Genomic DNA, 23,138 nt, shown 5'->3' on the forward strand with positions numbered 1-23,138 from the left:
GGGGACCGTATCCGACCAGTCTAATCGGGCGAGGCATTTCGCTCGTTGACCTAGACGACGATCCGACCTCCCAAGGAATAGGGAGCATACAATGAAACGGAGTTTGATGCACTGGTTGTGGTATCTGGTATCAACAGCAAAGCGGTACTAATAACGGGAAGTCCAAAGAAACAAGCAAGCGATACTTATGGAACTAGTCAGTTCGGGAGTAAAGTGACGATAGTGCCGAAATATATTGTTTTACAAACTATTGGTGAGGAACGTAGCGGCTTACGACAGTGCAAAGGGTAGCACGACAGTCTCTGTCTGCTGTGGATCATCGAAGGCCAACAGCTGTGCCGGCCAACGCCCTACACGTGGTGTCGGTGCAGCTATATAAACCGCACGCTGGCCGCTACACTGCATTCGACACACTTGCGTCTCCCAACTTACAACATGAAGTTTCTGGTAAGTAACATTGTCAGTTCACATCTGAGCCTTTACATTCGTCTTTCATATCAGAGCTAAGAACGGGAGAACAACCACCATTCTGTTAATGTATTCCGTTTCAGTCGACCATTAACTTTTGTTGTTTCTTAACGTTCGTTTCTCTGGTACGAACTTGATATAATTACCCTTCTCTGGAGTCGATATTGCCAACGTGCGCCTTCTGCAATGGCGCTCGCGTCGGATATAGCTGGTTCGAATCTCGATGGTGGAAGACATTATCACTGCTACTGTTTGGGTGGTATGGGGATAGATGGGGGCGTGAATTTCCTGTCCGCCAAACGTTGCTCTAACGTCATAGATTAAAGTTCAGAACTATCAGCAGTGTCTGATGGAGTGAGAGCATTTAAAACTGTTGATGGTGATCCGTCGGTGATAAAAGACAAACAAAACGCCACACCATACTCGCAACTATACTAGTCACCTACACTCAATACCTACACGAACAAAGGAAGACCCTGTGCGCGGGTCAAGGAAACCCTTTCCGATTACGAGTCAGTAGTGCCTGTGTTATGAATAAGTGCGATGCAAAGGTCCTTCGAACAAACATGCAAGTACAAAAGAACATTTCATCATACTTCTTAATAACAGGGGCACTGCTATTTCTTAATTATACTCCAATGCGAGATTCTCGACTCTCAGTAAATATATCCTTCCTGGACGAGAATATGCGTAACGTACGAGTGCAGGCTACGGCACATGGACGACGACATTTCGAAGTTTGGGTGTCCCCGTGATATGCGCCCAGATAGCCGAAGCAGTTAAGGCGACCGCTCGTGTAGAGCGGGAAATCCGGGATCGCGTCCCAGTCTGGCACAAATTTTCACTGTCGTCATTATACAACGATGGTGGGCCATATTCACAAATGGGAATACACTTCCTGCTTTTCCGACTTTGCTGCTGAACCTACTCTGCAGGGTCTCCTTGCCAACAATGCCTAACGACTGAGAGCATTTAATATCTCACAGAAATATCTGTTTCAGACGTGGTCGATAGTATGGAGTAGCCATGTCTTGATCATGTGCAGTCTCTCTCTTTTAAACAGAGAAATATCAACCACGGGATGGGTATCTGACACACGCTCTTATTCTAAAATCATAAGAATTCGTGGAGTAAAGTTTGAACCGCAATTAAATAACAAGTGTTATTACTTCGTTTGACAATTGAAATATTACAACAGTTTCGTAAAGGCATCATTGGGGCCAATAATGTTGAATATGTTGCCGTAGTAGACTACTTCAGTCATACCACTGACGATGAAAGTATTTATAAAACGCTAAAACTGTTTACGCTACACGGCACTTCGTTAGAAAATAGAACATGCTGGAAGATTCTTTTGAAAAGGCCACGGCCATCTTCCTGCCTGTAGTTGTGCAAACATATATTGTATCCCATCTATGGTGACTTAGAAACCTACTAAGCATCTTTACCCGCCTTTTTGCAACTGAACATAACTGTGTTTCTTCCATGTTGTGGACGTACAGTAACAGATCGCACAATTTCAATCTTGTTGTGCACGTTGGTGTCCATAATTAAATCAACAAACGGAAATTTTGTAAGTTTGCATTTATATTTCCACAAAACAGTGTAGACAGTTGATAGTAAATTGGAAACAATGTAAGGATTACAGAATGTAAACAAGTGCACCATGTACACTACCGGCCATTAAAATTGCTACACCGCGAAGATGATTTGCTACAGACGCGAAATTTCACCTACAGGAAGAAGATGCTGTGATATGCAGATGATTAGCATTTCAGAGCGTTCACAGAAGGTTGGCGCCAGTCGCGACACCTACAACGTGCTGACACCAGTAAAGTTTCCAACCGATTTCTCACACACAAAAAGCAGTTGACTGGCATTGCCTGGTGAAACGTTGTTGTAATGCCTCGTGAATGGAAGGGAAATGCGTACCATCACGTTTCCGACTTTGATAAAGGTCGGATTGTAGCCTATCGCGATTGCGGTTTATCGTATCGCGACATTGCTGCTCGCGTTGGTCGAGATCCAATGACTGTTAGCAGAATATGGAATGGGTGGGTTCAGGAGGGTAATCCGGTACACCGTGCTGGATCCCAACGGCCTCGTATCAATAGCAGTCGAGATGACCGGCATCTTATCCGCATGGCTGTAACGGATCGTGCAGCCACGTCTCGATCCCTGAGTCAACAGATTGGGACGTTAGCAAGACAACATCCATCTGCACTAACAGTTCGACGACTTTTGCAGCAGCATGGACTTTCAGCTCGGAGACTGTGGCTGCGGTTACCCCTGACGCTGCATCAAAGACAGGAGCTCCTGGGATGTTATATTCAACGACGAACCTGGGTTCACGAATGGCAAAACGTCATTTTTTCGGATGAATCGCGGTTCTGTTTACAACATCATGATGGTCGCATCCGTGTTTGGCGACATCACAGTGACCGCACATTAGAAGCGTGTAGTCGTCATCGCCATACTGGCGTATTAGCCGGCGTGATGGTATGGCGTGCCATTGGTTACACGTCTCGGTCACCTCTTGTTAGCTTTGACGGCACTTTGAACAGTAGACGTTACATTACAGATGTGTTACGATCCGTGGCTCTACCCATCATTCGATCCCTGCGAAACCCTACATTGCAGCAGGATAATGCACGACCGCATGTTGTAGGTCCTGCACGGGAATTTATGGATACAGAAATAATGTTCGACTGCTGCCCTGGCCAGCACCCTGGCCAGCACTTTCTCCAGATGTCTCACCAACTGAAGACGTCTGGTCAATGGTGGCCGAGCAACTGGCTCGTCACAATACGCCGGTCACTACTATCGATGAACTGTGGTATCGTGTTGAAGCTGCATGGGCAGCTGTACCTGTATACGCCATCCAAGCTCTGTTTGACTCAATGTAATCACATGTCAGTTCTAGTATAATATATTTGTCCAATGAATTCCCGTTTATCATCTGCATTTCTTCTTGGTGTAGCAGTTTTAATGGCCAGTAGTGTATAACGGTAGACAAAAATGTGCTTTTTTTTATTTCAACGTATTTGATTTTCACACTCTACTACAACTGATTAATGCGATCAGTATGGGTTGTTACCACCTCTGGCAACAATAAAGGCCTGGCAACGATGGGGCCTGCAGTGAATGTTGTCATCAATCTCGTGTTGAGGCAATAACGGCCAATCTTCCTGTCGATCTGCTCGTAAGTCTGACAAAGTGGTTGGTAGATGCTTACTTCATGCAACCTGTGTCCCTAGTGCATTCTAGGCTTGCTCTATGGGATTCAAATCGGGGGAGCGAGCAGGCCACGTCATGCGTGCAGTGTCTTCCATTTCCAAGAAACATCAACGACTCGTGCTCTATGGGGTCGAGTACTATCGTCCACCAATACGAAGTCTGGGCACGCAACACCTCGCAACAGCCATACAAGAGGTCCCAAGATCTCGTCAAGAGATCTGACAGCAGGTAAACGTTTCGAGTTCACCAGTACAATGTCATGAGGACGTGTTCGTGTGGTCAGTATAATCGCTACCCACACTATTAGCAATCCTCCTAGATATCGGTCTCTGTCTACAACATTCGGGTCTCAAAATCGTGTTCCACAATGTCTTCATTTGCGAATCGGTCGCGAATCATTCTCCAGACCAAATCAGGACGCATCTGTGAAGAGAACAATGGCCCACTGTTCGATGGTCCAGGTGGCAGGTTGACAACTCCACTTTAGACGTTGCCATCTTTGAAGACACTTCAGAGGTACACATACAGCAGCTCTCTGACAATAAAGGCCACGCTACCAAAACCTGTTGCACACAGTTTGCTTCGATACAACACGTCTAGGGGATGCTGCGAGGTCAGGTGACAGTTGCACTGCAATACTAAGGACGTACCGTCGTGGTCTTGCAGTCAAATAATGGTCTTCTCATTCTGATGTCACAAGTGCTCGGCCCAGCCCTGCACTTCGGGACACAGTTTCAGTCTCTATAAACCGTCGCCACGTACGAGAAAAACAGAGCGATTCACATTAAGCCATCGGACCACTGCAGTGTGCGACTGCATGATTCTGTATTTCCTATGGTTCTTGACAGCAGGGAGTCTTGTAGGTGTCTTCTCTACGCCACAGTGCACCGTCTGTGACTGTGTACACAGAAATGATGGGTGTGGTACAACGCGGCAAACACTACCCCATTTGATTGTCCTGAAGTCATTGCTGACGTGGTTGTTCTTTGACGGGAATACCATCTTCCGTGCAGAAAACAATCGTACGGACATTTGTTGACAGTTTGTATGATTAGATCGTGTATTACACAGGGGACGGGGAAATTGCGGTTTGTTGCTTTAATTTTGGACACCAGTTTACATTAGCACCTCCACAACCGCTAACTCCTTGTGATATTCCTTAATGTGCTCACTTTGAACATTCTTCGACAAAGATTCCACACAACCGACTTGCATTTAAGAACCGCTTTACTGCCACGAGTTTCATCAGGCTGCTTTTTCTACGCTACCTGCAGATCTCAAATGGGATGTATATGTTCTTTTAAGGAGATTACTAATATTATGTCCGGTGGGCTTATGTCGAATGAAGTAACGGTGGCAGTGATACGTGAGCCACTTTTCTCCTGATTCAGCCAGGTAATGAATCTTCATTTTGCAGGTGATTGTCTTTACCGTCTGCGTGGCCACCGCCTGCTGCCAGGAGACGCGAGAGAAGCGCGGCCTCTTGGGGGCGGGAGTGCTGGCCGCCCCCGGCGCTGTGCTGGCGCCGCGCGTCCTCGGCGCCCCCGCTATAGCCGCCGCCCCCATCGTCGCCGCCCCCGCCATCGGCCACGCTCCCCTGGGCTTGGGGCTCGGCTTGGGTCACCCCATCATCGGCTGAACCGCTTTATGCTAACTTATACGTGTCTGTGTGTACTGTCTCTCCACAAATAAAGCCTCTTTAAAATCAATGATTTGTCTTTTACCTCCTCATACCTTTCTGTTGTCTTGTTGTAGGTCGACGACTACTTCATCCCATGCCCCTGTATTCACTTGCTTTCGTCGTTAACAGCCTTTGCCAGCTACAACCAAACACACTTCGTCTGATGTGTTTAGCGTTGATATGAAAAAGAATGCACTTTGAGCTCTCACATCTATGGTTATTTAGATTTCTATGTTAGTTTTCATTGTTTGGAATGATTCGTTCGGTTCACATGATACTAAAACCAAAAATACCCTTAGCGTCAGGTCTGCTCTCAGTGACGTAATACTACGAAAATAAACAGCGACCAGAGGACCCATGCGAAACTTTCGCACTTTTATAGTTTTAAATAATGAGAGTATTTGAAATACGTGTTGTCTTTGGTATTAGGGTAGTCGTGGGAACTATGAGAAAATATCTTTAAAAATGAACCGATCGACATGAAATAATAATCATGAATATATGATACACTCTTGTATAAACATTTCCATGTATCCAAAAATTTGTTTCTACTCCGAATGTTCGTCCCGGACTGTACGACGTAGGCGATTAGCGACTGTCAGAAGGGCCACATATCCTATAATTTTAAGTAGACAAACATTTTCGATTACTGTAAGTTCGTTAGGCATAGGTATATCACAGTTAATGGCGACAATGACAAATACGTTTCTCATTTCGGAATGTATATTCGTTTAGAAATGTCATCTTGTACGATGGGCAGAGATAATGGACCACCACAGTGGTGACGGCTGTTATCCAAGGTAATGCTGTATACGAATTATACAGCGAAAATTTGAAACAAATGAAATGGTATTTCTAATATGATAATACGGAAAGGTAGTCCGTTTTTCGTGATTAATTTGTTAACTTCGTAAAATATAAGTATGAAGCTGGGCATCTATGATGCCCTTTTTCCTGTGATAGTTAAAAATCACTTTCATGTCAAAACGTATATTAATTTTAAATCGGCAAGCAGTGTCAGACTTCGGTTAAAAAACCTATCTAGCGATACCACTTTCATCCCAGTACGATTAGTATATGTTGAGAAAAATGGATGTTGACTTGAGAAATAATATACATAATGAACAATGCAGTCACACAGTTTTCGCTATCAATCTTTCACCCTGCAATAGAGTGTGTGTTGTTGCAACAACGTGTGTCGATGTGAGAGTCTAACAATTCTCTGACTTTTGTGTAGGCAGATTTTAGTTGCGCTCTCCAGACTAAAATCAAGCATTAAAAATTTATTTCCAAAAACCCATTGAGCTGAGGATCAGCCATTATTTTCGCCCAAGCGTGCTAGGCCAGCTATGTATGCAGGAGACTTTGTATGAATCTCAGCAGGTAGGAGAGAAACTTTTGCGGCTGTGAGGTGAGATATATCTGGATGATACAACTGGTGATGTTATTGACCCAGAAAGCCTATTTTTAGGTCTCGAGTGTCACTTTGGCATGCAGTTTTACAAACACTGGAAATCTAAATTTCTACTCCTTATACGCTAGCTTGTTAAACTTTTCTGTACAGGAAATAGAAGAATTTGCAAATCTTGTACTGTCTTGTACAGGTTCCTAGGGTTCTGTTGATTATGGAAAGTATTCCACTCATTTTCAAATTTATTCTGTAGCTTGATAATGCTGAAATTTTAGCAAATACTATGCATATGAATGTTCAGCACGTGTAGGAAGGTATTAGTAGATACTAAGGGGTGTTGTGAAATGATGTATGCCATCATTTGTTTGAAACTTGGCTTATTAGTTCTTCCTATGAAGTTAAGCAACCATAGCAAATTTTAGCATTTTATTTGTCTCCCTTTTAAGATATTTAGAAGTTTGCAATTTTTTTGTTCCTAACATAGTGATACAACAAAACAAAATTCATTAATATATGAAAAATAAATTATCAGTTTTTAAATTTATCATCGAATCTATGCGAAATTTGGTTGTTGTATATTCTATAGTACAAGGATTGTCGAAAATATATTCCATATCTTTAAAAAAAATCAATACGTGAGAAAAAGCAAACTTACACTAACTTACACTATTATATTTTATTTTGTAAAAAACGTGCACCATCACATCGAATATCACATACTCCAGAAGTGAAAGGGATAGCCTGAAACCTTTTATTTATATTTTATTTATTTATTTATTTATTTTTGCAAAATAGATCTCAAAGCATGGCTATTACTTGGGAATATAAATTTAATGTGGTTTTATTACTTAGTTCTTTTCGTTTTCGTAACAAAGCATGGCTATTACTTGGGAATATAAATGTAATGTGGTTTTATTCCGCATTTCTTTTCGTTTTCTTGCTAATCTTAAGTAATACATTGAAATTTTAAGGTTTTTGGATAATATAATATTAACGTAACAGAAATATCAAGTGATTAATTTTATAAATGAGTTGTAACCAATGGTACTAATAAAAACACTCAAGTTAAATCATTTGTGTAAACAAACTATTACTTACAGTAGACATCATTGTAACTGAACAGATACCTGGCTCATTTGGGTCAATAATATGAGGGAGAAGGTCCTGAAGGATAAGTACCTTGTGCGATAACATCATGTTCTGTCGTATGTAGTCCAATGAGTGTCCCAAGGGACCACAGGCTGTAAAATCTACATGACGTATAGTGTGATGGGATTTGGAATATCTAGGTGGTAAGTTAAGGAATAACTTACACGGATATACAAAGAGGAAACATTCGGTTGCTGATTATCCCCGCGTCACTCAACCGATCTCGGAAAAATAAGAATTTCGAAATACACAACTGCATACTCACGCATCACTGAATACTCATCAAAACAAACACATAATCTTCTTAAATAAACATTTTTATTTTATTGGCTTTTAGTATTCAAACTGTTTTAGCCATCACAGTTTAAATGCTTTGAACACACCTACATGCAAAGAAAACACTTGTTCCTCTTCATTCATATGTGTCTCCTGATCGAGACTGCTGTACTTATATTACACAGACACAGTTGACAGCTAATCACTTAGCTGTTAATTCATTTCATTAGTTAAATTCAAAGGTCACAATTCCATTAAAATTTTTATTAGCTATAAATATGGGTATGGCGTCGTGGGTCCAATTCTTTGTGCCCCCGACGGTTGGGACCATGCAAAATGGCAGGAAGTGGCCAAGTCTTAAGAAGTCTTTTAAACAGTTTAGTCTGTCTTTCTCATAGCGTCCACACTGAAATAAGATGTGATTTATATCACAAACTGTTTCTTCTTCACACTGACAGTAGGATACGCCGATTCTGTGTGAATGGGCATCTGCATAGTCCGCCGTGTTGTAACTAGGCAAAAATATTTTCACTGGTCTTCATGTGATCAGGAATGATTTACTTATTTCTGGCTTTAAACTTTGTACCAAAATGTGATGTAATGTGCTGATGTGGGAGCAGAAACTGAAAGCAATTTCATTTTGCGTTCTCGTGATATGTCGTAGTACCAATTTTGTAATTAAACAAGAAACTAAATACGAGCATCTATTGCTGGCACGGTCAGACAGCTCGTTTTTGACATCCAGATAGTATAGAGAGCACTGGTGTCTTAAAGTCCCAGTGTATACGCAAAGACAGATGCTAATAAAATAAGGTAAATTATTAAAATGTCTTATGGAATGGGAGATAACTGAAGCTTTGACAAAGGCAGCAGAAATTATCTATAGCGAAAAAGTATTTACCTTTATCACGCCTACCGATCGGATTGCAACACTACGAAATTACAGACAAAATACTAACGACTCGTTCCACCAAAAGTTCCGACAAAAGTTGCAGGCACCTCTCACTTCTGTTAATACGGACACTACGACACAGGCAGTAACTTAGTTACTCAGCTACTTGATCCGTAGATCATTTGAATGATTCTTTTACCGAAATGACGTGGAACCAGTCAGTTCACGGGATATGTATACATATTAGTGCTAACATGAACGAGCATACTGCTACCTTATTCCTACTCATTCAACTTGCTGTGGGTTGGCAGGAGAGCCAACACCGTGTTATTAGAGGAAGTCGAAAGGCACGCATTTTAGCTCACGCAGGCTGGCGTGAGGTCTGGAACAGGACAAGGAAATTAGGATTTAGAAAAACGGACGTAGCTGGTAGAATACTTAACTTTAATCCATTAATGATGAGCGTCGTTCTTGATTGTACATCATTCGCAATATCAATAGTAACTGAACATGGCGCCTTGCTAGGTCGTAGCAAATGACGTAGCTAAAGGCTATGCTAACTATCGTCTCGGCAAATGAGAGCGTATTTTGTCAGTGAACCATCGCTAGCAAAATCGGTTGTACAACTGGGGCGAGTGCTAGGAAGTGTCTCTAGACCTGCCGTGTGGCGGCGCTCGGTCTGCAATCACTGATAGTGGCGACACGCGGAGCCAAAATTGAACTCTGTGGGACTCCCTCTATGATTATCTCCATTCAATAAAATTTTCTACAGTATCCGAATTATTCACCACAATATGTGCATTCTGTTTGTCAATTATGCTGTCTGCTGGTGGAAAGAGGAGTGAGGCCTCGTGGCTCAAAATTCGGAGATACTGGAGCGATGGCAGTTCTACGAAGTGATAGAATGTCTAGCGCTCCTTGGCCGAGAACTAACCGTGGCACGAAATTCAAATTACAGTTTCGACCAACGTTGGTGGATTGTCGCCACTTTGCAAAGTACAACAAGTAATTAATCCAGGCTTGGGAAAAATTACTCAATCCCGACACGACAAACTTCTCATTAGGCAGGCGTTTGGTGTTCTTTAATTGCTTGGGAAAGTTTGTTTGATACCATTTACTTAAAACATAGCGGAGAAACCCGGAGTTGTCCAGGTATTTATTTATAGCTGAGTCCACACCCATACCACGTGGCGCCTTGCCTTGTCCTAAATATCTATGACGTCATACACTCCGCAAAGTTTATTGCCAATTGAGTTAGCAGCAACGAAATAACAAATTTAAATATCTTCCTTGATGTGAAAGTTTTTCACACAGCACCCTGTTTATGGCGTCATATCTCCTGAACTATATGGCGTATAATGATACAATATTATAGGTACATTCAGCATCTTATATGGAAACTATCTGCGAAATGTATTGTGACTAGAGTCATTAGCAACGTAGTAGTAAATTTAAACATTATGCATATATCGGCAGCTTTTTACGCTTCTCGTTGTTCATGACGTCGTAGCTACTGAATTATGTGTCATAGAATGATATAATTTTGCTCATACGTTCAGTGGTATACATGCATACCTTCCGTAAAACGCGTCGCAAATACAATTAGTAGCAAAGAAGTACTAAATTATAACGTACCGCCTCGTGCGGTATATTTACTGCATGAACAGAGAAAAAGCAGTATTTGTAAACATTTTTTCTTTCTTCATTTTCTGTTGGTTGTCAGGAATGGAAAAAAATTCAAAGGTTTGAAATTATGATTCAAGTTTGTTGCAAGTTTCTAAGTGCCCTCGTTCTCAAATACTGGATGAATAAAGTCTGGGAACGAAAAATACGCTTAACTCGCCAGGGTAGCTGAGAGCGCTAATGCGTTGCTTCCTGGACTCGGGTAGGTGCGGCGGCCGCGGATCGAATCCGCCTGGCGGATTATGGACGAGAGCCAATGTGCCGGCCAGCCCGAATATGGTTTTTAGGCGCTTTTCCACTTCCCGGTATGTGAATACCGGGCTGGTCCTCATGTTCCGCCTCAGACGTCTGAACACATTCGCAATATTCCATGGATTACACTCGATGCAGACAGTTGGGCTGCACTAATTCCGTCCCGGGGGGGTACAGGGTGGCGGCAGGAAGGGCATCCATCCACCTCTTAAACATTAACATGCCAAATCCGATTAACGATGGCTGACCTTGCGTAACTGCGGGACAAGGCTCAAGCGATAGATATACTGCTGGCCATTAAATTTGCTACACCAAGAAGAAATGCAAATGATAAACGGGTATTCATTGGACAAATATATTATACTAGAACTGACATGTGATTACATTTTCACGCAATTTAAGTCCATTGATCCTGGGAAACCAGTACCCAGAACAAACACCTCTGGCTATAATAACGGCCTTGATACGCCTGGGCATTGAGTCAAACAGAGCTTGGATGGCGTGTACAGGTACAGCTGCCCATGCAGCTTCAACACGATAACACAGTTCATCAAAAGTAATGACGAGCCAGTTGCACGGCCACCATTGACCAGACGTTTTCAGTAGGTGAGACATCAGGAGAATGTGATGGCCAGGGCAGCAGTCGAACATTTTCTGTATCCGGAAAGGCCCGTACAGGACCTGCAACATGCGGTCATGCATTATCCTGCTGAACTGTAGGGTTTCGCAAGGATCGAATGAAGGGTAGAGCCACGGGTCGTATCACATCTGAAATGTAACGTCCACTGTTCAAATGCCGTCACTGCGAACAAGAGGTGACCGAGACGTGTAACCAATGGCACCCCATACCATCACGCAAGGTGATACGCCAGTATGGCGATGACGAATACACGCTTCCAATGTGCGTTCACCGCGATGTCGCCAAACATGGATGCGACCATCATGATGCTGTAAACAGAACCTGTATTCATCCGAAAAAATGACGTTTTGCCATTCGTGCACCCAGGTTCGTCGTTGAGTACACCATCGCAGGCGCTCCTGTTTGTGATGCAGTGTCAAAGGTAACCGCAGACATGGTCTCCGACCTGATAGTCCATGCTGCTTCAAACGTCGTCGAGCTGTTTGTGCAGATGGTTGTTGTCTTGCAAACGTCCCCATCTGTTGACTCAGGGATCGAGACGTGGCTGCACGATCCGTTACAGCCATGCGGATAAGATGCCTGTCATCTCGACTGCTATTGATACGAGGCCGTTGGGATCCAGCACGGTGTTCCGTATTACGCTCCTGAACCCACCGATTCCATTTTCCTGCTAACAGCCATTGGATCTCGATCAACGCCAGCAGCAATGGCGCGATACGATAAACCGCAATCGCGATAGGCTACAATACGACCTTTATCAAAGTCGGAAACGTGATGGTACGCATTTCTCCTCCTTACTCTAGGCATCACAACAACGTTACACCAGGCAACGCCGGTCATCTGCTGTTTGTGTATGAGAAATCGGTTGGAAACTTTCCTCGTGTCAGCACGTTGTAGGTGTCACCACCAGCGCCAACCTTGTGTGAATGCTCTGAAAAGCTAATCATCTGCATATCACAGCATCTTCTTCCTGTCGGTTAAATTTCGCGTCTGTAGCACGTCATCTTCGTGGTGTAGCAATTTTAATGGCCAGTAGTGTAGATAGTTAGATCGCGGGATATGCTTCTTTTTCATTTTGAACCAAATCATGGGTCGATGCTTCTTACCTCCAAAACTATTGTAAGGAACGAAGGAAGATTGAGTTTAGCGTTGTGTCGACATAGAGGTCACAGAGACATACCAAAGCGATTGTCGTCTGTCAGTGAGGACCATGTGTACCAAGGTTGGTTGCATTCGATACAGTGGTTTATGGGGCGATGTGGCACAGACAACACGCACACACACACACACACACACACACACACACACACACACACACACAAACTTATATATATACCGGGTGCTCAAAAAGTCAGTATAAATATGAAAACTGAATAAATCACGGAATGATGTAGATAGAGAGGTACAAATTGACACACATGCTTGGAATAACATGGGGTTTTATTAGAACAAAAAAAAAATACAAAAGTTCAAAAAATGTCCGACAGATTGCGCTTTATCTGATCAGAATAGCAATAATTAGCAGAACAAAGTAAGACAAAGCAAAGATGATGTTCTTTACAGGAAATGCTCAATATGTCCACCATCAACAATAGCTGTGGACGAGGAAGAATTGTTGTGAACAGCACTGTAAGGCATGTCCGGAGTTATGGTGCGGCACTGGCGTCGGATGTTGTCTTTCAGCATCCCTAGAGATGTCGGTTGATCACGATACACTTGCGACTTCAGGTAACCCCAAAGCCAATAATCGCACGTACTGAGGTCTGGGGACCTGGGAGGCCAAGCATGACGAAAGTGGCGGTTGAGCACACAATCATCACCAAACGACGCGCGCAAGAGATCTTTCACGCGTCTAGCAATATGGGGTAAAGCGCCATCCTGCATAAACATCGTACGTTCCAGCAGGTGTTTATCCCAGCCATGCTGGGTATGATGCGATTCTGTAACATATCGGCGTACCTCTCACCCGTCACGGTAGCAGTTACCATGCAAAACCAGAATCACCAAAGGCCCGTTATCGGTAGGTGTGGTAAAGGCAACTCATACCGTGACTTTCTTATCGTGCAATGGAGTTTCTACGACAGTTCTAGGATTTTCGGTAGCCAAAATTCTGCAGTTGTCGACGTTGACAGACTCTCGGAAGGTTAAATGAGCTTCGTCGGTCCACAACACGTTACTCGTCATCTGGCGGGCGGAGTGGCCGTGCGGTTCTAGGCGCTTCAGTCTCGAACCGCGCGACCATTACGGTCGCAGGTTCGAATCCCGCCTCGGGCATGGATGTGTGTGATGTTCTTAGGTTAGTTAGGTTTAATTAGTTCTAAGTTCTAAGGGACTGACAAACCTCAGCTGTTAAGTCCCATAGTGCTCAGAGCCATTTTTGAACCAATCGTCATCTTCCGCCATCTTTTGAAACGCCCACACGGCGAATGCCCTCCGATCCACTAAATAGCCAGGTAACAGTTCATGATGCCGATGGATTTTTTACGGATAGCATCGTAGGGTACGCCTAAGTGCCAACCAAACAGTAGTGTATGGAATGCCGGTGCGACGTGCGACTGCACGAACGCTGACTTCCCCGTGCGTAGACGAACCCGCTGCAGTCTCCATTTCTTCCTGAACTGTCTCAGCAGCATTACGCCTTGTGCTCGGTCGCCCACTACGGGGTCTATCGTCTAAACAACCTGTGGCTTCGAACTTCGAAATCATTCTCGCCACAGCTGCATTTGTCAACGGACCTTTACCCGTTCGAATCCACTTCCTATGGCGATAGGATCGTAACGCTGAACTATCACATTCCCCATTATGATAATACAGCTTCACTAAAAGCGCATTGTCAGGTAACGTCAACATGTTGCGACTGCTGGCGCATCTGATTCTCTGTCTCATTACAGCTTCTTTTATACACGATTGTCATGCGCAGTCACTGACGCCTTGATGTCCAGCGCTATCTGTCGGTTATATTGTGAACTTTTTTTTTTGTTTTGGTTCTAATAAAACCCCATGTCATTCCAAGCATGTGTGTCAATTTTTACCTCCCTATCTACATAATTCCGTGGTTTTTTAAAGTTTCACCCGGTATATGTATCTATGTGTATAATACGTGTGGATTAATTCCATCTGCTTTTTAAATAATAATCAGATCAACCCGTGACCCATGTCAAGCGATTCGATTTCCGATTCTGTGATTGGAAATGTAAATTATCATGTATTTTGTCTCTCTCTCTCTTTGTCAGGAAGCTGGAGAGGGCTGCAGTCTGTGCTCTCCACAGTCATCCAAATATGTTTTCGACAAATTCCAAATTCTTCGTCAGCCAAACGAAGGGAAGAAAACCTATGCTCTTGAAAAGAACAAAATTTTTAGTTATTTTAAAGCTCAGCCAGATAAATCTATAAACGAAAAATCTGAAATGAAATACGGATGCAATATAGCCAATTTAGCTAGCATTCAGCTTGCGGCTAATCAGTAGAATTAAAAGCAATACGTATTTCCCACACAAATTTTCAAGTGGGAGAAGAATATCAGCAGAAATCTAAGATATACTCTTTTTAAATGTGTATGATTCGTCTAGAAGGAGTTGTAGGGAGCTGTGTGCCGAGTTTTGCAAACAAGAAATCATGTTCGTTTTACGATCGACGTGTAACGAAGACGTAATTGGTGGTGATTTTAACCCTGTTATTGACAAGAAAGACCGGAAGCCAAATTTGAACAGATACGTGGAACTCGGATACATGGTCAGACTTTTAAATATAATTAATTTGTGGAAGGCAAGAGCGCAAACTCATTAATGTAGGCCTACACCTCCGTCACTCGTCATTCAGTGAGCAGAATAGAGCGGATTTACGACTCACAAGTCAGTATGCAACATCACTATATCAGAAATCTGGACTGTGAATCTGCCATAAACATTGTGCTTGTATTATCAGAATCAGTTTACACAAGCAAACGATTTTCTGTAAGCATGTGTCGCAGTGGTTTAAATTTGTGGGTGGAGCATGCGAAACACAATACGTTACAACAAAAAGTGAGTGGAACAAAAGGACAGAGGAATTTTATTCCACGAGTCTTCTAGAACAGAACCAAAAATTGCTAGATGATGCTTCAAACAGTACGGAGATAAATCAGGTTAAAGCGCAGATGTTGTCTGAGACGTGAAGGTAACTAGAGGGTGAGCAAGTGAGAACAAGAGCTGACATTATTATCCAAGAGCAGACAGTGTCAGTCTACCATCTAATCCGAACGTCGGAAATGAAAAAACACAAAATAGTCCAGAAACGTTTGCTACGAAACGAAACAACACAAGAGCAGGCTCATATAAAAACGGAGCCCTGCAAGTTTCCGTGACTTGGGTGCTGCATTAGAAGTAGACAGGAGCTGCGAATCACTCCTTCTGAATGATCTTGACGACGTGCTGTCCGAAACAGACAATTCTTTCAGCGAACAGGGTCCAGAAGAGTAAATATATGAAGCGTTACTGAGAAGCCAGAAAGGAAATTCTTCAGGAATAAATGGCATACCAACTGAATATCTGTTATTTCGACATATTGAAAGAAATGTTAATGAACAAATTGAGCAACGCATGGAATATCCAACAGGTTCCTACAAACTTCATCGTATTCGTACCTAAGAAATGTCTGCCTAGACACACAGAATCCCTAACTTCGAGTTTCTTTTGAGAAATTGCCGAATTTGTTGTGGAACATCCCTTCAGTCTTTATTGTTTCATGAAGTTCCGGTTGGTGGTGGCAATACACGTAACCTTCAAATTGTCGACTCCAGCGAAGGTTCGTTTCAAGCAGAGAGCTGCCATTCTACTTTGACGGAAAAATAGACCATCGCACATCGCAGATATTCATAGGCGCTCGCAAAATATCTGCGGAGACTTGACAGTTAATAAAATCACGACGAGTCGTTGGTCGAGACGTCTGTAATCGTCGCATCCCTCGCGTGCCTGCCTGCTACGCATGGAGTGGCACAACACCTCTCCTCCGAAGAAGTTCAGAGCCGCAACCTCGACCGGGAAAGTAATGATGACGGTCTTCTAGGACTACAAAGGGGTTTTCTGTTTGATGTCTTCCCATATGGGCAACCGTGTGCTGTCCTCAGGAAACTGAAGAAACAAATTCAGTATGTTCGTCGGCGCAAAAATTCAAACGAACTTTTCCTTCCCCATGACAACGCAGGGCCTCGCACATGGCTGCCCACCTTTGAGGAGCACCGTATACTTTACTGTACTGTTCTTCCTCATCCACCCTACAGCCCAACTTCCACCTGTTTGGCTCAATGAAGGATGCACTCTACGAAAAGCAGTACGTGGAGAACGTGGAGGTTACTAATGCAGCAAGACGTTGGTTTCGACATCGACCAGTAGATTGGTACCATGTTGTCATACGAGCCCTCCCAGGAAGGTGATGTAGGCTGTCTTACTGAACGTAGATTGTGTTGAATAATAGGTTTTTCTATCCAAAAGAGTGGGGAATAACATGCTGTATTAAAATTTTGAATGAAATCGACCTGCTTTCAAACAAATGTGTTGCATTATTTATTGAACGCCACCCGTAAAAAATACACGCTCGGACAGCAAACGCAAGACTAAGGGAGGTAACAGAGAACGTAAGTGGAGATTACCAAACGTTTCCCTTCCCTGAAAGCACTATAATCGACTATTTTGGGACTACCGCGACGCAGTGGCCATTACTAATATCTGTAAAACAAGGGACTTTGTAATTCCTGTTGTTTTCTCAAAATCTTTCCAGCAGATCTCTCACAGTTTCCAACTATAAGCAATACGGAAATTTGGAGGCTGCAACACATTCTTCCATCTTGTCAGAGCAATTTCGCAAGGATACAAATAAAATAGCGAACATCCGATGTAAAACGTTCCGCCCGTCAGAGTTGTTCATTATCAATGGCGCTATATGCAATTGCGGATGAACCCATCCTAAGGAATCTTAACAGCTGGCTCCCAGTCTTATTAGGAAAGAAAATCGTATTATTAGATAGTGACACAAAATACAAATTATTACAAGTGCATCACGTTCTTAAAAGATAAAAAATCAGCCCGGCCAACCTGAAAAATGTACTTGTTAATGCTTTCTGCCTAAAAGCAAGTAACAACCGTCATTTTTGAAAAAATAATTCAAAGCTCAGCTTTGTCAGAACCGCCCTAAAAGAATAGAAGTTACATATCCTGATGTTAGTTGACCTGAGGTGGAAGAACATTAACAACAACCATCTTACATCAGACGTTAGGGGAACATGAGATAAAATCGTCAATGAAATGACCTCCCAACGATTTGAGGAGTCGCTAAGAGCTACGCGGGGTTCGGATTCCACGTTAAACTGTAATCCCCTTTCAGCAACTGGGTAACTGGGGACACGCAAGCCGTCGAAGACTTGCACTTAATTTAAGGACTTTCACTTTGATATTGGTCAAAACGTAATCAATATTATTACGACATAGCTTGAGGAATAAAGAGTTCTAGTGCAGAATTTGGTACATCTGCGTCTACGACAACCGTGCGAAACTTGAGTAAAAAGGCAATGACCCGTTGGATGCATATTCCTCTTGTTACTGGTTTCGGGTATTATAAAATCGTTCGAGGCTAATCTACACAAAACTTGCATTCATTGGCTGCGCCTCCAAATCAAAATAATTTTCTCCTATACCTTCCCTTTTTTTTTATTTTACTGGTGTGTCGCACGTTGTTACGCACGATTGTATCTCTATTCTGATACTTTCTTTCGGCATATTCTTCCTACTTTTACATCTGATAGTTTATTTATTCCTCTGATGCTTGTAGAATCATTAACTTCATCCTTTTAGTCCTGGCACAACGCTACCTTATAAATATTTTCGAAAAGCGTCTGCTTTTACCTGTTTTTCACGTTAAGGACATTCTACTTTCGCATACGTTCCCGTTACACACAAAGGTTCTCGTGCAAATACAGTGCAACATTGCGTCAGTTATGACTGCAAGGTCTACATTTCCACATCACACATTGGAGGACAAACCTTTCTTTGGTAGCTAAGTCCTTGCTTTTCAGTGCCATAGTTGCCATGAATGTCTCTTGGTTGATTTAAATTTGAAACAGCCTGTCTTTTAAGTTACACGGACAAATTTGAATTAGCAGACGGGGAGGCCAACTTTAAGACAACCGTACCTTAAAAGTTTTTTGTTTCTACTCTTTATTGTCTATGAACAAAGGCTTTATTTCGTTGGACAAACTAGCTTACGTCAGATCAGGAAGTTAAGCAACGTCGATCGTGGCCAGTACTTGGATGGGTAACCGCTGTTAGGGTTTAGGTTAGGGTTTTTTTTAACGTCCCGTCGACAACGAGGTCATTAGAGACGGAGCGCAAGCTCGGGTTAGGGAAGGATGGGGAAGGAAATTGGCCGTGCCCTTTCAAAGGAACCATCCTGGCATTTGCCTGAAACTATTTAGGGAAATCATGGAAAACCTAAATCAGGATGGCTGGAGACGGTATTGAACCGTCGTCCTCCCGAATGCGAATAAACGCAGTTTGGGTCACCGATTTAGTCAGCACAGTGGCTGTCTCTCATCAATTAAATAATATAAGTGCACAGTTGGTGTTTATTCTATCATTTGTACTTCTCCTTAACGGGATAAAAAGTCCTCCGGCCAGATTAACAGAAAATTTTAAAAACAAGATACAAATTTACCACACTAGCAGTTTCAAAAATGGCTATGCGGAATTCAAGGAGCTAGTACCGTTCTATAGAATTAATACCGGATTTTTTACATGACCAATCAGAGGTGGTATTGGGAAATCTGTTTAGGGTATCCCATGCCGAGATAGTGACTGTAGATGAAGATCATTCCATCGGGTAGGGTCGTTTGGCTCGGCGACCAACTCCACACCTCACCCCCCTCCCCTCCTCGTCCTAGTGCTATTCGAGAGGAATAGGCTGTGTACCAACATAGAACTGCCACTGCACTACACACACACACCCCTTGCAAGCATTTACGCTTATCAAGTACGTTTAACACATTAACAGACGCCAGTGTGCGCTAAGGATGGGAAAAACCATTCTTATTTCACTGCTGAATCTGTCTCTTGTGGTCTCGCAGTCAGTCACATACAATGATTTAGCCTTAACTGTCTATTAGGTGGAAGTAAATGAATTAGTTAACCTGTACATATCATTTCTTTAGTAAAGGTGATAGTGAACTCTAAAAAGATTCCTTTGCTTTGTGTCTTTCTCCGTCAATCCATGTGTTTTCATATCTATGTTACTTGAATGACAGTCAAACTCATTTGTCTGACTGTGTCCCCTTATTATAAGGAAAATACTGCAATTCAAACGGCTAAAACCAAATAAATACGAATTTAAAATGCCAATTTGCGTATGTAGTAACACTAGTCAAAAGTCGTTTATCTGTAAAAATGTACATTAGTGTGCTATCACTGTTTACAGTCTACCAAATATAAACAGCACAAAAGCACGAGTCGTTGAACAAATAGTTCCGTTTGACAGACAATTACAACCGCAAGGATCACAAAAAGCATAAACGACCAATTGCTTCGTGAAACGATATTCTTGTGAAAAAAACGTATGTTAACGCATGCAATAGTTAAACGGTTATATTTCCAAAAATAGAAGCAGCTGTGTTGTCGTGAGATCTACCTTTATTCGTCTTCGTAGTGCAAATGTATTCAGAGGATTAGAAAACAGCGGAAAGGAACAACATGTGGCAAAAACACTGTTCTCCTGCAGTGTGGCTATTACAAAGACGCGCACAAATTGTGATTGACAAGTATGGAAACCGTTCTATTCAAATGGTTCAAATGGCTCTGAGCACTATGGGACTTAACATATGAGGTCATTAATCCCCTAGAACTTAGAACTACTTAAACCTAACTAACCTAAGGACATCACACACATCCATGCCCGAGGCAGGTTTCGAACCTGCGATCACAGCGGTCGCGCGTTTCCAGACTGAAGCGCCTAGAGCCGCTCGGCCACACCGGCCGGTAAACCATTCTATTCCACTGTCTTTCAGTTACTTCACTGAGCCTCAACATTTGCTCTTCCGATACAAATGAGGGAAGAACATAGAACTACATAGAAAAATTATTTTACAGATCATTATTGTCTAAGGAGTGGATGTGTTAGTACATTATGTTACTAGCAAAATTTTACGTTTTTGCCAAGTAATCCTTCATTCATGACTCTGTGGATATGGTGCTCATAATTGTCTGTTGCACGCAATTGTTTATTTGGTGACGTCTACCTCTGCAGTTTTTAGATTCTTTAGCCTCCTAAGATCGACTCAACACAAATTCAGAGGTTTACAGAAAAAAAGACGTTGACGTCTCACAAGGGGATCATCAGAGATGTACTTACTGTTTCTGATGAGTCTTAGGTATGTTGCATAAAGACCTGAGTAGCTGGCAAGTGACTTTTTTTGCAACGGCACGTAGTTTCCGAGAAAATCGATATTGACATATAAGCACGCGACCTATAGTTGTACCGTTAGTTAAATTTTCGACCAAGCGAGCTTATCGCGGCAAGTAAGATTCGCGGATACGACGCTTTCGGCACGAGTAATTTATGTCTCCAGATAAATTCCAATACTTTTTATGTCAATCTACACTGGTAATGGTTGAAATATAACTCGTTTATGATGCATTTAAATTTTTTCTGTTATCTGAGGATAATGCCAGACTGGTTTCTTACAATATTCTACGACACGTTCCTGCCCTACAGACGTCCAGTCACAGATTGTGTCCCTTGGGTGTTGACTTTTACGTCGATTTCGTGTTAAACTCTAAGCTTCATTATATTTTGCAAGTTTGTAGGCTTTCACAGCAGGCGTTATTTTGAATTAAATAATTTTGAATGTTAGGCCGCGTCATTTTAAAACACTCAAGCGACTAATCTGTCGAAATTGTGTCTGATTTGCTGCGGTGCTCTTGAGGTTAATATTTTAACAAGACGCTACATAACATAAAGAAAACATTCTTCTGTTTTTGAATAACTGAACAAAACATTATTTATCATCATGCCCACTGGGCGTAGTTTTCTTCGCTGAAAGATTAACGTTTCTCGTGAAATTGCATTTCCTGTCATGTGTTGTGTTTGAAATTTGCATTAGTTTCTGATCTCACATTAGCAAGCTCTAACCACCGATTGGTTTGCTGTGAAATTTCTTTTATCCTTTTGGGCACTTGCTTTGCTCTTCTAATGACAAAGGGGCAATGTCATAATCTGTAGACATTTGGTAGTGTAAGCCTTCCACAATATGTATGAATACGGAGTTATAGGCTCTTGGATACAAGTATTTACCCTGCCAAAGTACACCCGACAATCAAAACATTCCATACTTTGGTTGAAAAAGACGAAAGTCTTTCATGGGTATCAGGATGGGCTTCATATTTTAAACTAGGGCCTTATTGGTTTCAATACAGCCTCCACTCTTGAACCCATGCTACGAACTAAACACTTAAATTTTACATGTGCAGCAAATGCCGTTCAGCACAAGGAGCTTGCAGTGCCTCCACACACCTGTGTGAGTCTATAGGGCATTACACTAAGTTGAAAATGTAATTATCCATTACTCTTCAAATATCGAGTCCCCTGTTGCAGTTAAGTTCTGCGAACGTAAATATTTCATTTGGGAAACCCTCACTAAAAATCAATAAAACTGTTTACAATCACAGTGAACATGCAAGAACTGGCCTTTGACAAAAGACGGCAGCAAACAATTACATTGTCTTGTAATCTGCTTTCTGCAATCGAACTTCGAGCCCCCTCAATAATTTTGACTCCCCACAAATTACCTACGGTGGCAAAATCGCGATTCGTTGATGCTCCATGACGTGTCCTGTCGACTAATCATTTCTTTTAGTGAACACCTACCATAGTTCTTTTTTCTCTATAGCTCAATTCAGTACCTCCTCATTAGTTATTTGATAAACCCATCTAATATCGAGCATTCTACTGTGACAAATTGTAATTAAAGTTTCACGACATATATATTTCGAGACAGTTGACAATTTTCAAACAGAGAAAAATCCAGTCTGGATGGTTGCATGAGTATTTTTATTGTTTCTAATGTGTCGGCGTCGATTACTCTGTATTGTACCGCAAAGCTCCTTCTAAGACGTAAATTTAATGTGCATTTATTTTGCAGGTGATTGTCTTGGCCGCCTGCGTGGCAGTTGCTTGCAGCCAGGAGACGCGAGAGAAGCGCGGCCTCCTGGGGGCGGGAGTGCTGGCCGCCCCCGGCGCTGTGCTGGCGCCGCACGTCCTCGCCGCCCCCGTCATAGCCGCCGCGCCCATCGTCGCAGCCCCCGCCATCGCCCACGCCCCTCTCGGCGTGGGGCTGGGCTTGGCTCACCCCCTCATCGGCTGAACAGCTTCTTACTATTCTATACGTGTATGTCTGTACTGCGTGTGTACGAATAAACTCTCTGTAGCCTTA

The 23,138-nt window shown here is 42.6% G+C and overlaps 1 protein-coding gene across 2 annotated transcripts; it reads left to right on the forward strand.

The window, feature by feature from the left end:
• Positions 1 to 294: 294 nt before the first annotated feature.
• On the forward strand, positions 295 to 23,138 carry LOC124725424 (cuticle protein 65-like). Of its 2 annotated transcripts, none has more exons than XM_047248504.1 (2): positions 295 to 447; positions 5,123 to 5,414. In XM_047248504.1, the coding sequence occupies exons 1-2, from the start codon at positions 436 to 438 to the stop codon at positions 5,342 to 5,344; spliced, it is 234 nt and encodes a 77-aa protein (XP_047104460.1). In that variant the 5' UTR covers positions 295 to 435; the 3' UTR covers positions 5,345 to 5,414. The 2 variants fall into 2 exon arrangements, with proteins under 2 accessions (XP_047104460.1, XP_047104691.1); XM_047248735.1 differs by lacking the exon at positions 5,123 to 5,414 and adding an exon at positions 22,848 to 23,138 and having other exon boundaries at positions 306 to 447.

The sequence above is a fragment of the Schistocerca piceifrons genome, chromosome 1 (genome assembly GCF_021461385.2).
Source record: "Schistocerca piceifrons isolate TAMUIC-IGC-003096 chromosome 1, iqSchPice1.1, whole genome shotgun sequence".
Classification (NCBI taxonomy): Eukaryota; Metazoa; Arthropoda; class Insecta; order Orthoptera; family Acrididae; genus Schistocerca; species Schistocerca piceifrons.